At 35.2% G+C, this 17,487-nt stretch overlaps 1 protein-coding gene across 1 annotated transcript; it reads right to left on the bottom strand.

Moving 5' to 3' along the window:
• Nucleotides 1-7,274: 7,274 nt before the first annotated feature.
• LOC149202849 (uncharacterized) lies at nt 7,275-10,670 on the bottom strand. The gene has a single exon (XM_089401701.1). The coding sequence runs from the start codon at nt 10,668-10,670 to the stop codon at nt 7,275-7,277; it is 3,396 nt and encodes a 1,131-aa protein (XP_089257827.1).
• Nucleotides 10,671-17,487: the final 6,817 nt, after the last annotated feature.

The raw sequence follows: 17,487 nt of genomic DNA, 5'->3' as shown, positions 1-17,487 counted from the left end.
ATAAAAAAAAATACACAAAAGATAATGACAAATAACATAGTAAATAATTAAACTATTACATTAACTTAAACTAGTTATACTTACATCTCTCTTCAACCATAATCCAAGGAAACAACATATTTAGTATTAGTTAGTATTTTAAGTTAAAGAGACTGAAGTTATAGTTTTTAAGATTCTTCAATATTAGAAATTATAATTATGAAATGTTTAATTTTTTAAAATGATATTTTTCATTAATTATAGTAGTGGAAAATTTTTAATGAAAAATTAGATGAAAAAAACATAGTTGTCAACGGTATAAAAATGAATAATTAATGGAATTTTGATTTTCATTCACTCATAGCCTCTTATTATCTATAAAAGAAATAGTATATTTTGTTAATGTGGCTAAACTTGTAATCTAACAACTTAACTTTAAAGTGGATATTATAATACTTCAAAATTTTATATCACAATTATCATCTTAAAAAACAAAAACTTTATAAACCCAAGAAAATTACACGAGCAATATTGTTTATAATAATAATTAATAAATAAATATATATGAATGAATAAAAAATTATTATTATTATTATTATTAACACATTTTCAATTAGATACACTCATTCAAGAATGGATTTTCTCAAAAAAAAAAAAAAAAAAAAAATATCCGAAAATAATATTGAAACATTATAAAACTTAGAATTTTATAGTATTTAGACCATATAATGTGACTGTAATATTTTAAGAGGAACTATTCTATAGAAAAAAACATATATACATTAGGTTTGTTATTAATTAAAATTCATTTTTATTAATATGTATATTATTTAATTAGAAACTTTTCTACATTAATAGTATTTAGAATTTCTAATTTTATTTTAATCTAAATTTAATACGATATTAGTTTATTTTTATGAAAATAAAAATTAAATAACTGCAATGATTGTAATAATGATATTTTAAGGTATTTATTTCAAAAATTGTAGAACCAAAAATATTTAGTTTATTAATTTAAAAAAAATATATAACCAAAATAGATCATATGCATTCATATCAATAGCTAAACAATACAAATTGTCTAGTGATATTAGAAATAATTTAGAACAAATCAATTTCAGTATAAAATGTAACTACAAACATTCTCAATTATAATATTATTAGTTTCTAAATTGAAAAAATTGATATTATATTTAGGATTTTTTTATAATTTTAAGATATATAAAATACATTCATATATAAAATTTATGCTAGTAGAGGTTAAATAAGTTATGTAGAACATTCAAATTAGAGAATGAAAGCATTAAATAGAAACAAAGTAATGGCATTTCCATAATATTTCAAGATAGATTTTTTAATAACTATAGATTTCAGTCTTTGTATGATTGGTATGGGAAGATGTGATAGTATATGCGACTATAAGTATGGAAAAGATAAATAAATAATAATTATGTATAATCTAAGTTTCATTCACCTTACTCTTCTGGTAACAAGGAAAGTGTTCATCTTGGTGGTGTTGGTCACATTACATATGATAATTAGTAAATTTCAAAGGAATAAATTGATTAAGACGCCTACTTATAATTTTCACTTGAACACCTATGACTAAAATTAACCTAGATCCATGTTAACTTTGAGTATATAGAGTCCTTAAAGTGATGGATTTTTCCCTAACCTTTTGCACTATATAAAAAGCATTTCACTCCAAGATATTTCATCTCTTAGATATAGAGATAATATGGATATACAATGAGAATTTAATAGAGTGTAATAGACCTTATACATGAAAGGATTTCACAATTCATCTTTAAGAGGTGTATAATCAAACTAATCAGAGCATGACCTTGAGGGTGTCATCGAAAAATTAACCCCGTGACCTCACAACGACAAGGTGCTTTAGTGACAAGGCCTTGACCAATTGCGCTAACCCTCGGGGCCAAAACAATGGTGAAATGAAGCATATATTAATAAGGTTTCTAGAAAAGTTTGATTGTCAATGGGTCTCACTATGTCACACCCTATATATATATATATGTACATAAAAAAAAAATATAAATGACACATACGGTAACTTTGTCATAAACATAACAACCCCCCATAACTTTACTGTGCATTAATTTATATGCACCACTGTTATAAGTTGATAATGGTTTGGACCTATGTTGAATATTATTCGTCCATACGGCACATTGACATGACTGCACGGTGACGTGTATTGAAATGGCAAACGAAAATGTCTTGGACCGACCCGCAGCTTCTGTCGGCGTTGAGTTATTGCCAGCATTTATATCCTTTGTCCACGTTTCGGCAGGTGGCATGGCTCACCCGCTTGGCCATGTGACACATCGGTTTCCGCCCTCTCGGCCTTCTCGCTCCGGCTTCCCGCGCTGCATCAATGGTGGTGATCTATTCTTCAAATCAGAGGGCTGGAGGAAGTTTAAGGGTTTTGGGTTTATACATAAACCCTTGAGAACGAGCCTGGGGTTCATTTGTTTCAAGAGGGCCTCTCGACTCCTCTCTGGTTATTCAGGCACCGGTTCGACTCCACCAGCGCCGCCCCTGAACTCTGTTGACAGCACCGAGGCCGTGGGTTTGCCCCATCGAAGGCTTGTACAGGTAATTCATCTCTCGTTTACCTTGAATGTTCTTTCTGCCCTTCAACACTGTTGTTTGCGCTTAGATTGTGGATGCTTACTGTTTGGAAAGCTCATACCGGTTGATGTTTTTTTTTTTGCTGTGGAAGTGTGTGCAGATGGAGCTTGCTACGAGCCCCTTTACCGATGGCAGAATGATAACACCAGCGCCTCGGCTCTCTCGTCACCTTCCAGGTAAGAAGTCGACCCTTATCACCGGGTGCGAGGATTCTAGTTTTTCTTCGACCATGATGTACCAAGAACTTGTGGATATTACCGTCTATTTTCCTAATGTGTTGTTTCCTCTCGTTACGAACCAGTCGAGGTATTTCCTGAGGAGATCCTCACGGCTTGCATGTATTTCTTATTCTCAGGGTTTTATGTCCTCGACCTGCTCTGTTGAGACATGAACTACAGGCAGATCTTCTGCGTCTAAGTCTCGTTCAGCTATTGTTTCGGTTCGGGCAATCTTGCCTTCTTGTGATTTTAGGCTTTAATGCCTCTGTGTATATATATATGTGCAGACTATTGTTAAGCTGGCCGCTATGCCGGACCTTGTTGGTTAACGTTATACAATCTGGACAATGAATACATATTTTGTTTTCGAATATATATATGTTTTCCCAAAGTTTATATTACCAGAACTTCACTCTTATTCTTTTGCGTTCTGTGTTGTTATTTTACCCGAGCCCTTCTGGGTCGGTTGCGGTTTGTTCATTAATGTTATCGTTCGTCCTCCTGATATGGTTAAGGGCTTTGTCCGTCCCTGTGACGGCATGGCTTTTCGAATTTACTTATATATGTTAACAGATTTGTTTTCAATAATGTTAGCGGCTCTGTTTAACTATGCTACAGTTGATTCCCTTCATGCAGTAGCGCAATGTTTCATTATCAGTTGTAGAGTTTGGGTTATAACCAGTTTAGGGTGTTACTTTGGTGCATGCTCATGCGTATTGTTGCTGTTTGTGCGGTTACTCCGGAGGTTTTCCACGCAGCCGTGTTCACAGTCACGGTTGCATACCTTCCGAGATTGTAATAACCTTAACATGTTACTTATTGATGCTGTTTTCGGTTATCTGCGTTTGTTTTTTCTCCGTTATTTATAAGCTTGTAGCAATACTCTTAACGGTGGCAATTTTGTATATGGTCTGTCGTATGGTTTCACTTTTCCTCTTGCATTCACAGTTTTTTTTTTCATTAATGTACTGAACTCTGAGATTCGACAGTCACATGTTTTCTAATGGTTCGTTTGGCGTACTTCTGTCGGAGTTCAATGGGAAAGATTTTACAGTCTGGGCATTCCTTGCACAGGAACTTGAAACGTTTCCGTCGCTTGTTTCTTAGCATATTAATAGCTTGTTTACACACTACAGTGTTCTGGACCGCTTAAATTATTATGTGCTTTCTTTATTTTGGGAGCTACCCCTAACGCACTGGTTATTCCTTTATAATTGTCTATCAAATAAATATTCTGTCATTTAAAGTAGATTTATTCGCCTGATTTAACTATATTAAACAACATGATAATAACGAAAGATATGGAATACAAAGTCTATTTGTCGACTACTGTAAAACCCACTGTGTAGTCAGCATTCACTACTGAATTAATTTCTCTGCAATATGAGCTCGTACCTGGTTCGCCAATGTTGTAAATAGGCACTTCAGAAAATTCACCTGCATTCTGAATTCGCTCTTAACCACCCAACCTTGAGATCCATCTCTAAGACTGGATTCTCCCCCCGAGCTATCTTGCAGGCCTACAGCCCTCAACAAGATACATGCACCTTGTGCCTGGTTATCTGGTCCTTACCAGACTTAACCAGTTTCTTGTGTTTTTTTTTCCTTTCCTGGAAATCCTTCTGTCTGTCCCAACAGCACAGAATTCCTCCTCCCACTCCCCAGGACTTTTCCCCGTTTGGGAGGGTGGTTTCAATCAGTTTTCATAACTGATTTTTCTTTCTTTAAAATCCTCCTTTTAGAGGCTGCCAACATTCCAAGAAATATATTTAAATTTCTCAATAAGATAATATAATTAGAGTTTTGTTTTTTTTTGTAAAATAAAAGACAACAAACTTCCACTCTATCTTTTACCACAGTAAAATTCCACATTTACATTTTTCCGGGGTCATCACACACTAGGTTAGAAACTCCTATCATAGCAAGTAGGTTTAGTTGAACAATTCCAAAATACAATTCATCATGGGATGTTCAATTCTAGTTTATTTTAGGTTTCACAATTACAAAATCCTAGCAGATTACAATCTATTATTGGAGGTATGAGGTATTAATTTCTAGTTCTACATAGTTCTGAGACCCACTAGATTACCACCCATGATTGTGCGTAGAAAATGAGTTGTCTCATTGACATATTTTGAAGAAGAAAATGAGAATTTCATGAATTTTTCCTTCAAGATATACACAAAATAAAATACATGCATATGGAAATCATGGAGAGAAATACAAAATATACTTTCCCAATTCTAAGAATAGTGTGTCTAACATATAGTATATAATTAGACAAATATCCAAGAGAATTGTGTTATTATAAACCTAAACCTATTCAGATCAATACCCCTTAAGCAAAGAGATAAATAACCAAATAAACACTAATAATTACAATAAGTTAAAACAAAGATATAAATAACCAAAAACACAATAATAATTACAATAAGTTAGATTAAACACACACACACACACACATATATATATAAACAACAAAAATTCTTATATTATTCTTATTTAATATTGAAAAAATTAGTCTTAACTCATTTGTCAAATAGAAAGTAGATATATCCCTTAGTAACTGCTATGGATGAAATACAAGTTATCTTAGTAAGAAAAAAAAAAACAAACCACTTATCAATATAATTATTTTCATTTATAATATCCATAAAATTTATATAATAAAATTTCTTTCAATATAAATATGTATCTTATTACTTCAATATATCCACTTCATAAATTCAAGCAGTATAAGATAAATCTGAATTGTTTTTCCTGCACGTAAATACATTTCTAATAAACTAGAAAATATAAATCAAACGTAATATCCCAAATACCATATTTTCTTCTTTTTTTTTTTGTAAGCTAGTGCGGTACTCTATTTTCCATTACTAAAAACCATAAGAAGATTACAAAAATGGACAGGTCTCCACCCGCCCTTAAGGGAAACCGGGCTTCGTTACCATCTAAACTGTTTCAAAGCCATCCAAAAACAGTATGTCACCAGCCTATCTATCCATGCGAAATATACGTCTATCCTTACTAACAGTCTAAAGTTCTGAGACATAATCATCAAAATATGTATAAGCAAAACAACAGAAAATCAGCTACATAGAGAGAAACCTCGACGCCTCAGCTGCAGACATTTACTGCTGCGGTACATCCTTTGGTTCTGTCTCCACCTTGATGCCTAAACCCCCCACTTGGAGCAGCTGCACAATATCATCCATCTTCTTGTCTTGCATCATGAGAGTCACTTGTATGTTTTTCAGCTCCTTTTTCATGGTTGGAATACCTTGAATCAATTCTGCCATCTCTAAAGCAACTTGTTCCATAGCCTTAGCTAATAGACGCTTCATACCCCAATATACATGCAGAGACTGCTTATATAATGACATTCTACCTCGGGTATGTCCAGGGTCAGGGAGATACTGTTGCCAATCCTCCATCTCTGGCTCTGAGTACCCTTGCAAGGCTTCTTCCTCCATCTGCGCTATCATCTTGCGGATATGAGGATTAGTATCCAATACATAAGCAGCCTCTGCCTCTTGTAAACGCCTCCTCACATCCTTCTTCCCTCGCTTCCTTCCACGTGCCTCACTGGCTACCCCTGCCTCCATCTCCGAGCCCAGATTTGAGTTTCGACCTCGTCCCGCAGGTCGCCCTCGTCCACACTGCTTCGCCCTTCCCCGCGCTCCTCTGCCCCGGCCGCGTTCCTCCACCTCTTCTTCGTCATTAAAGTCTTCACTCTCTTCCTCACTGTCTCCTATTCTGCGCGGTTGAGCCTTCCCTATGCCCACTTTGCCTCTCCCTCCCCGGTGGGGCTCCTCTTCTGCTATGAACTTTCTAATGTCGAATTCCTCTTCCGAATCCTCCGGGATATCAAGATAAACTCTCTGCATGGCTTCCTGAACAGTGCTCTTCCCTTTTTCCCCTGGGGCCATCGTCTTACTCCTCGTCACCCTGCCTACCCCCCGCTCCTGGTCCTCCGCCATCTTACAATCAGTCTGCTGCTGTAATTCTGCTTTGCTTTTCCTCGCTCTACTCCACTGCATTTGGAGGTTCGGGCTGTTACATGCAATACTTAAAACATTGTGAGGCTGCCACCTTGCCATCTTGAACCTTCGCTGCCTGGCTCGATCATTAATGTTCATTCGGATTGCATCTCCATGATGGGAAGGTAGTAGTACTTCACCGCCCCACCTACCACGTCGTCTCGGTACCTTGGCCGAATTTCTTCTTGGTTTGCTAAACCTTCCCATGGACCGAATACTGCCAGCCTTCAGACCATTAATCACGTAATAATACCGGACTAGTGGATGGGATAAACGCATCTTAAGTGCTCTGTCCTTCCGCCTCCTTATTGTAATCACAGGTTGTTTATTGATTTCTCTGCTGAGCAGTCTTATAATCATAACCATGATGTAAGATATTGTTAAATCATTCCAGCGAGTTCCTCTGCTGAGCCGTCGCATCATCATAATCTTGATGTAAAATAGTATGTAAATCAGTCCAGCTTGGATTGTCTCGTAATGACATCCAGCTACAATCTATCCTCCTATTCGGCCCCCCACAACCCCAATTAGCCAGTAGATCGGCCGCCCGGTTGCCATTGCGGAGGACATGAGTGATCATAATGTATTCGATCCTACGCAAGAGCTGCTCAATGTCCTGTAGGATCGCTGCCGTCCGCCAGCTCTTGGACACAGATATCCAACTCTTCCCGTCCCGTAACTTCTTCAGCATGTCCACTGTAATTAGTGAATCGCCCTCTATTTCTAAACTCATATAACCGTTCCTAACTGCAATCCTGAGTCCATGATAAACTGCCCATAACTCCGCTTCATTGTTGGTCATCTCTCCTCCATCTTCAGCAAAAATCCACCTCGTATGACCTCTACTATCCCTGAAAAGACCCCCGAAACCTGCTTGTCCCGGGTTGCCCTTTGATGCCCCATCGAAATTAAGTTTAACTCGTCGCTCTCCAGGCAACCTATAATGGTTAGGGCTCGGTACTTCATTCCTAATCTTCCGCTCTGGATTGGGATAAATCATTTGAAAGTCCATATTTAACTTAGAAATAATCCTCTGTTCCTCCGGATTCAATCGCCAGTCCTCTTCATCCCAGGCTGCTGCTAAAATCGTTTCTTTCAAAGATCGACATATTTCCTCCCAAAGTTGCGACCCGTGCCAATAAGTATCCCTAAAGATTCGTCGATTCCTTTCTTTCCAGATTGCCCAAATGACAAAACCAGGTGCAAGATTCCAAAGTCTCCTTACGACTTTACTTTGGAAGTTGCCTCTGCCCCAGTGTAACAGAGTGTTTCTGATGCTACCAGGATCCCTCCTCGTCATACCAAAGAGCACTCTTATTTCCTCCCAAATGCTTAGTGTATACCTACACTGATTCAGCAGATGCTCCTGGGTTTCAAAAGCCTTAGTACATAGGTGACATCGTGAGGGGCCAATCGTTCCTCGCTTCTGCATATTATCCCAAGTAAGGATCCGTCCTCTGCATACCAGCCAAGTGAAACAAGTAACTTTAGGCCACCATTTACCTTCCCAGATATTTTTCCACCCAACTGGTTCTTCCGCTCTATCCTCCTTCGTGGCCCAGTAGTAGGCTTCTTTTACTGTAAACATTCCAATCATGGCCTTACCCCACCTCAAGATATCATTACCTTCTCTAAACTTGATTTTCCGTGATTCTATTGTTCTGTCAAAAGATTGCCGAGCCTCTTGTCCGAGGTTATCCACCCATTCATCCGGCCCTCGCCATGCTCTCCATACAGCATTGTATTCAGCTCTTTTCCAATAATCTTTTACGTAGTTCAAGCCTCTGATTTGCGCTATTTCTTTGATTTGTTGCAGACTTTGTATTCTATTCAAAATACCCCACTGTTGCCAACTATCTTCCCAAAAACGGGCAGAATTTCCATCCCGAATTTCCCAAAAGGCATAGTCCTGAACTAGAGCCTTATTTCTGGTTGCAAAATCCCAAATCTGTGAACCTCTGGGGGTTTCCTCTAACCGTAATCTTGCCATAGTTGACTGAGGCATTCCATATTTGTATTGCCATATTCTTTTCCATACATCATCGCCACCCTGGACCCATCTCCACCATAGTTTTGCCCCTAAGATGTTATTGACAATCTCAGGGTCCCTCACACCCAGGCCTCCTTCCTCTTTCCGCATAATTACATGCTTCCATGAAACCAAAATCCATTTCCGCTGTTGCTTAGGACCACCCCACAAAAATTTTCCAAAGATTTCTCGCAATTTACCACATACACCTTTTGGGGCAGCCATAATTGACAAATGGTATATTGGAATAGACAATAAGACAGATTTCAACAAAACAATTCTACTTGGTAAGTTCAGCAATCTGAATGCCCAACTATCTAATCTTTTCCGAACTCGTTCCAGCAAACTTTGCCAGTTCTTAATCCTATTGGGATTTGCATCCAATTGAACTCCCAAATACCGCGTGGGTAGCTCCCCCCTCTTAAAACCTAGAACTCTGGTTAAATGAGATTTAATAGATTCATGCGTATTAAAGATAAAAGTGCAGGATTTATCATTGTTAATCTCCATACCTGATGCGTTTTTGAAGACTTCTAGGATCCTCTTGAAGTTCCTCACCTCCTTCAGCGATGCTTCACCAAATAGCATCAAGTCATCAACGAACTGTTGATGTGTGATAGTCAAATTATTCCCCCACAGTCGTATACCTCTGATTCTCCTGTCAATAACTTCCTTTTTTATTTTCCTACTTAGTCCTTCCATAGCCAGGATGAACAAAAACGGAGAAATTGGGTCCCCTTGCCGAATGCCCCTGCTAGCAATGAACTGGGCTGTAGGTGTACCATTAAGCAGGATTGAAAAACTTGGAGTCGAGATCATACTAGTAATCCATGCTATCCACCGTTTAGCAAAACCATAGGCTTCCAAAACCGCTCGAAGATAATCCCAATTTAATCTGTCATAAGCCTTGGATAGATCCAACTTCATGAGCATCCCTTTTTGTTTATTTATCTTCAGAGAATGGATAACCTCCTGAGATACCACTATTCCATCCAGAATCTGCCGACCCTCCACAAACCCCGTCTGTTCAGGCGCTATCAAATTAGGTAAAAGAGGTTTTAGTCTTTTCACTATCAAGGTGGAAATGATCTTATAAATAACGTTACACAGGGCGATGGGTCTAAAACCCTGTGGTTCCTCCGAACTATTACTTTTTGGAATTAGGGTCAGGAAAGTCGAATTTATTCCTGGCCATATTCTCTGCCTCCGTCGGGATTCCTCTACAGCCTCTAATATATCCTTGCCCATAAAATTCCAACTAGCCTGAAAGAATTCCACCGTATACCCATCTGGGCCAGGAGCCTTATTCTTGCTCATACTCATAACCACTTCTCCTAATTCTTCCATTGTCACAGCCCGCATTAATGCCATATTTTGCTCCTCAGTTACTAACCTGGGGATCTCTCTGCAAATAGTATTGATCGCTTCTCCTCTACCTCGTTGAGTTTCTGTCATGATTCCTTTGAAGTAATCAATTAGAGTTTTTTCAATGTCCTTCTGCTCAATTACTCTGTTTCCCTCAGCGTTTTTGATTGAATATATTCTATTCCTCTGTCTATGTTGAATCATCGCTTGATGAAAGAAGCGGGTATTACTCTCCCCTTCTCTCAGCCATTTAATCCTTGACTTTTGTCGCCACAAAATTTCCTCTTGCTTTCGGCGCTCTTCCAGCTGACTTATTATTCGGCCTTCCTCCCTACGCGAAACATCATCTCGTCCTTCTAGAATAATCTTTTGTTGGATATCCTCCATTTCTCTTTAGAAGAATTAATCAGGTATACTGGAAGCGCAGTATACAGAAAACAATATGAGGAGAGGATGCGGAAGCAGGCCCTTGCCCGATGCGGACAAGCGACTTCGTACCTTTTTTTTACTTATTTGAGAGGGGCCACCCAATAAGTAAATTGAACCTTTAGGTGCTCGATTGATAAGGAGAGGGAGAGGAGGGCATAAACAACAAATAATGTGTCTAACATATAACATATAATTAAACAAATATCCAAAAAAAATTGTGTTCTTATAAACCTAAACCTATTCACATCTAGACCAATACCCCTTTTGCAAACACATAGAAAGATATAACTAACCAAAACAATAATAATTACAATAAATTAAATTAAACATATATATATATAAACAACAAAACTTATTCTATTATTTTTATTTAATATTAGGAAAAATTGTCTTTTGTCCAAGAGGAAATGGATATATCCATTAGTAACGCTATTCGTGAAATGCAAGCTATCTCAGTGAGAAAAAAAAAAACAAACCACTTATCATATGAATATAATTATTTTCATTTATAATATCAATGAGGAAAAAAAAAAAAAAGTTTATGATATTAATATAATTATTTTCGTTTATAATATCAATAAAATTTCTTTGAAATATAAATATGTATTTTATTACTTCAATATATCGTCTTCATAAATTCAAGCAGTATAAGATAAATCTGAGCTGCTTTTCCTGCACGTAAATACTTTTCTAATAAACTAAAAAATATAAATCAAACGTAACACCATATTTTCTTAACCCTATTAAGCATACACCACAAAATGACCATATAGATTTGAAAAATGGTAAACACAGCCACTGCGCGCCTCTCCGAATTCAATAATACGGTAGAGATTATACATACATTCTTTCCAATCCGATCTCTTCCTCATCTGAGCTCTGGCATAAGAGGCACAGAAAACTACTAAGTCGAAGACAACTTGCCCAGAACCTGAAACCTATATCGGCATAACTAGCTGATAATCGTTAAAAGGTGTAGGCAAGTCATCCTTGGCTATGTAAATAGCTGTGCCTCGTATGTGAGAGCACAGATGAACGCAAACCCTAACGCTGCTCCTTCCATGAAGCTCGCTTTAACGATACAAGGTGGAAAATCTCATCTTATATTCATAGCACAAGCAGACTCCGGAAACGCTAGGGGAACCGGGATAAGGAATTTTTACATGCGGGCGAAATTGAAGAGAATCAGCGTAGTGGATGAGAAAATGAGATAGACTAATATGGGTGTGGGACCGAAGAATCGTTTGAGCTACAATTCAATAGTGTCTCCGCCTGCCATTTGGTGAACGGTCCAGCGTTCGCCAAACACAGAACTCTAGGAAAGAATATTATCACTTTCCATTCGCAAAATTCCACATGGCTAACGTATATGACATGCTAGGTTGTGATGTTAGCTACGGTAGGGTGTAGAGGTAAGATGTTCCATTCTCAGTCCCAAACAAATTCCTGTATGGCATCTCCCACCTGGTAGAAGCAACGTGTCTCGCTCGAAGACAAAAGGCAAGGAAAAAACGGAGGTAAAAGACAAATGTCCGTCACGGATTACTGGTTAGATTATGTTTTATGGCTGAGCACAAGCCTACCTGTTTGATAGGATATATACATTTATCCAAAACTAAAATCGGGTGATTTTATTAAGAAAGATTTTGGCAATAACCAGATAGGATATGTTTTGTGGATTTTTTTTAAATCATCAAGTGTGGTTCATGGTCATTACAAGATGGAACTTCAAACCATTAAGAGTAATTCATGGTCAAAACAAGATAGAGAGTTGGAAAATCATAAATTAACATATGATTAAATAAAAAACATTATAAAGAACAATTAATTTTCAACCTATAAAATATAAGAATTATTTTAAAACAGATATTATTTAATAATAAAATATTTCAAATATTAAATTTGATCTTTCAAATAAAATAATTTTTATTTTATTTATTTATTTATTTTATTTATTTAACATATAATAACATATTAAGCTAATAACTAAAATTTTTAAGTTAATAAACAAAACACAAAAAAACAAAAAAATTATATTATCAGTAGTTCGAAAAATAAAATAAATAAATAAACAAATCAAATAAAAATAACAAAAAAAATTAAAAATAAAAATTAAAAACATATAAAATAAAAAAATAAATAACAAATTAACAACAAAAAATTTGAAGTTAACACATAAAAACAAATATTATTATTAAATAAAAAAAAATAAACAATGAAATAACAATAACCAAAATAAATAAAATTAAAAAATAAAAAAACATATAAATTAGAAAAATAAATATTAATTCATTATATATATAATATAATATATAATAATAATTATAAAAATAAAATAAAATAAAAATACAGTGAATAGGATTAGAAATTATTGAGAAGACGGGGTTTAGATCTGCTAATTTTCCAGCTGGCTTCTTCTGGATTTGCTTTCATGAACTTGATAAGCCATAACCAATAGTCTATCTGTTTAAAGGAAGCATCCCACATGTCTTCTCGAATCACGTTGTCCAGCTTCGTGGTTCACGAATTGTCTATCCATAAAAGGAAGCGGCACGCCACATGTCTTCTAGAATCAGTTAGTCAAGCTTTGTGACTCTCCGTTTTCTTTTTACTGAACCATCCTTCTATCATTTGACAGACATGGACGAACCTTATCCTTTCGGTGAATTCCACCATATATGTGTATATATTCCAGGTTGCAAGATGCGATTCCATTACTTTAAAGCTATTTATCTTATCTTGTACTTTCGAATTTCCATAACACGTTTCGCATCAACGTACATTTTTCGAATCGCTGGAAATTACAGTTGTCCAATGCCATGTGTTGAAAATTTACTTATAACCATGAAAAGCAGGATGAAACATATACGATCATAAATGCAACTTGGCGTCGTATGAAAAATATATATATGTAACTAAATATCTAATACACTTATTTTTAATACATTTATTACAACAATAAAAAAACTCATGTTACATCTACATAAAATTAGTTACATCTACTGAGAATTTATTGGTATCTATTTGGGTTGGTTATCTTTTATGTACTTATCATTTTTAATAAAGAAAGCATGTTAATTTGAGTATAATTGCAACACAATGAGCTTGTTATCTTTCATGTATAAATTATTCTCAATAAGGAAGTGTAACCACTATCCTCCCACATCTACTCATGTAACCGGCCATACTCCCAGTAAGGGAGTGTAACCACTTTTCTCCCATATCTAACCAAGTAACTCGCCAACTGGGGTAAACATGGGATGAGAGAGACCACTATGAAGGGATTCAACCTCCTTGGTGACCTTGAGGAAATTGAATCAACAGAACACATCAACCATACGTTCCATGTCGGCAACAACACCCCAAGAGACACCTTAGCCACTCAAGCATTCTTCCTCTAGGTCCCACTGATCTTTTAGACCTCTTGACCTCTAGATGCTCTCATGATATGGGCATGTCAGCATTTAGGGACCTCTGGACGCTCTCACAAGTCTGCAATCCAGCGTCTAAGGACTTTTCCCAGCAAACATGTGCCGACGTCCAGGGACTTTTCCCAGCCAACTTGTGCGAGCGTCCACAAAATTCAAAGCACTTTTCTAACACAGCATTCCAGCCACTACCCAAAGCTTGTTATAAATTTTAGACTGCATAAAGACGTGATGACAAGACTAATAAACCAAAAATGAACCTCAGGACTAGGTCTCTTCATCTCCAATTCGGACTGACATTCTGTCAACCACTTCACATCAATGCAATTTATAGGTCTAGAATTCAAGATAGAGCATGAGTGACTTACAACTCTTATGAAACATGACAAGAAGGATCACCACCTCGTCCCTTGAAATTTTCTGACATGAAATAGGTCTTGCATCCATCATTCTAACAATCACAAGTAAATACATGAAATAACTATGACATAAACTAGTCAATTAAGCATGCTTACAAACATCATAAAACCATGTAAATAACAAAGGTATAACAACCATTAAATCCACATATAAACAAGTGCAAAAATATGAAAATTTAGCTTTCATTAATCATAGGAAAATCCGACCTGGTTCGAGACTTTCACGTACCACCTGACCATAGGCATGGCTGAACCAAATCTTCCTTTCAGCCAATCACCCTCGTGCCATATTCCAAGCTTGAATGTGAAATCTCATGGATAAACAAATCCAAAAACAACTAAAGGAATCTAGAGGTTAAACCACCTCCACCCTCACCAAACCGTGATGACACCAAAACCGGTGCTCCGATCACAATCCCAAACATGGAATGCCATCCATATTCCATCACTATCCTTGAGCAATTTTTCGTCTCCTTGTCTCTCAAGATTTATCGCAATCTGATCCCGAATCACTAGGCCCTAAACTGAGACCAGTCTCTCAAGCTTTACCACAATCGAAACCTAGAGCACAAGGCCCTAAACCGAGACTTCTCTGTTAGGATTTACTGTGTATCTCACCAAAACTATTCAAGGGATTCTTAGGCCTTTGGGAATGAACCTTGAGACCACCTCCGCCCCAAATTCCAAAATCCATGTTGCAAACCAAAGCTCAAAACCGAGATAAACATCCCAACACACCATAACTTCCGGAAAAAGCAAGACTAGGCTGAAAACCACTGTCATAACCGAACAAAACCATGTCACTGACAACAAGAAAACCATACACAAACATGTGACATGATGCATGTCAAAACTAGCTAGGAAATCACATATGCAATATGTTACCTACAAGTATTCCTATTGAAGCTCCCTGATCCTGTTCTTCCTTCCTTGATCCTTGCTTTCATTCATTTTCCTTTGCTTTATTTTCCTTCCTTGACCAAAACCTAAAGTACTCCAAGAAAACTCTAAGTGACCAAGAGTGAGAGAGAGAATAATGAGAGAGCTACAGATCTTGAACTGACAAAATGGTTACCAACTGATCCTTCAGAAGCCTTTTTATTAACGATGCCTCTAATTTCTGCATCTTCCATTATTTTTTATCAATTTCCTCTTCACATGCATCTTGTGACCTTTCACCTTAATTTTCTCCTAATTTCTTTCATTTTCATAAATAAATGTGCCAAAAATGTATTTTTTCCTTTTAATGACTTTGTCTTTTCCTTTTCCAATTTCCTTTAGCCATAAACACACCCAGTAATGCCCACTAAGATATGTTTGCCCAACATTCATCTTAATACGTGTCACTTAAATGTGGTGTTATTTTGCCTTTATTAAATTTTATTACATGAACATTTCACCAAGGCTATTATAGGAAGCATGTCAATCTCAATAGGATTGGAATAGAGTGAGAAGGATAAGAGTGACCCCTCCTACCACTCGAACCACACCCATAAAAAATAAATAAATTAATAGAAAATAAATTTTGAAAATTTCTACTACCTTATTAAAATATAATATAATTTAATGCCACAATAGAGACATAAGTTGATCTCTACTAACATAATTTTGTAAAGTAATCATGATTTGACTTTTAAAGTTTATAAAGATACCCAATTTGTATTTTCAAATTTTATTTTATATTTTAAGAAAAAATATATTTTTAATTATAAATTTATTTAAATAATTTTTTCATAGCTTTAGTGATTTCAAATTACATTATTATAAATAATATAGTTAAAAATAATCTCCAAATGTTGTGTTATATTTTAAGAAAAATATATATTTTTAATTATAAATTTATTTAAATAATTTATTACATTATTATAAATAATATAGTTAAAAATAATCTCCAAATGTTGTGTTATATTTTAAGAAAAATATATATTTTTAATTATAAATTTATTTAAATAATTTATTCATATATTTAGTGGTTTCAAATAATACTAGTATAAATAATATAGTTAAAAATAATTATGTTGATATATATATTTACTAAAAGTATTTTAATGGTTAATAATTTTTAAGTGGATGGTACGGATTTAACTTTAAGAAAATATCAACTAATTTTTTTTAATAGTAGTTAGAATAGAGGGCGTGTCAAGTTCTTATTAGTTAGTGTTGCTTCACTAAGCTTACATGTTTTTTTTTAAATATATACTTATGTTTAACTCAAATGTTAACACTCTTTTAAATTAATAATAGTAATAATTACTCTAGGTATACAATTGAGTTAAATTTTGTGATTTTTAAAAATTTCAGTAATGCTATATATGTTATGAAAAAAGTTTCATAGATGCATGCCATTTGATTTATATAATAAAAGGTTTGGATTTATCTTAAAAATCGTTATGCCATAAAGGTGATGTCCATAGGTGTCTTATACTATGTGTTTATTGTTATATGTTTCCTTAACATCAAATTCACATAAATTATAACTCGCTTTCTATATATATATATAATATTCTAATTTGAGTTGGAACTAGATTTGATTTGATATGAAAAAAAAGTTGGCAAAATACATTTTAAAAATATTTAAAAATATTGTTTTTTTTAAATAGAAAAGAAAACTCATAAACTTTCCAAACTAATCTCTAATATTTAAAATGTTATATACATTTTCAGTTTAAAGCAGCTTAAGAAATGCAAAATATCAAACCTAATAATGTTACATAATGAAAAAGAATATAAAATCAAATTTGTTAATAACCATAACAAAAACTCAAAAATCTAAATATGAAAAATAACATTGAAGCGATTTCGACATTTTCAGAAATTGATCTTTAAGTATTAAAAAAAATGTACAAAAAAGTTTCACTGAAAGTGGACAGGCACTTGGTAATTGCCATCTATCGTCCAAATTTTTTTTTAGCAAAACAAGAAACGAGT

Source organism: Pinus tabuliformis, chromosome 2_1 (assembly GCF_031772625.1).
Source record: "Pinus tabuliformis cultivar Carrire ecotype Pingquan chromosome 2_1, CPIR1, whole genome shotgun sequence".
In the NCBI taxonomy this organism is placed as follows: domain Eukaryota; kingdom Viridiplantae; phylum Streptophyta; class Pinopsida; order Pinales; family Pinaceae; genus Pinus; species Pinus tabuliformis.
Note: the sequence above shows the minus strand (reverse complement) of the source record. Positions and strands in the feature narration are given on the sequence as shown.

What these genes read in the sequence shown, in the direction of transcription:
- LOC149202849 (XM_089401701.1), bottom strand. Translation starts at nt 10,670, where the DNA reads ATGGAGGATATCCAACAAAAGATTATTCTAGAAGGACGAGATGATGTT.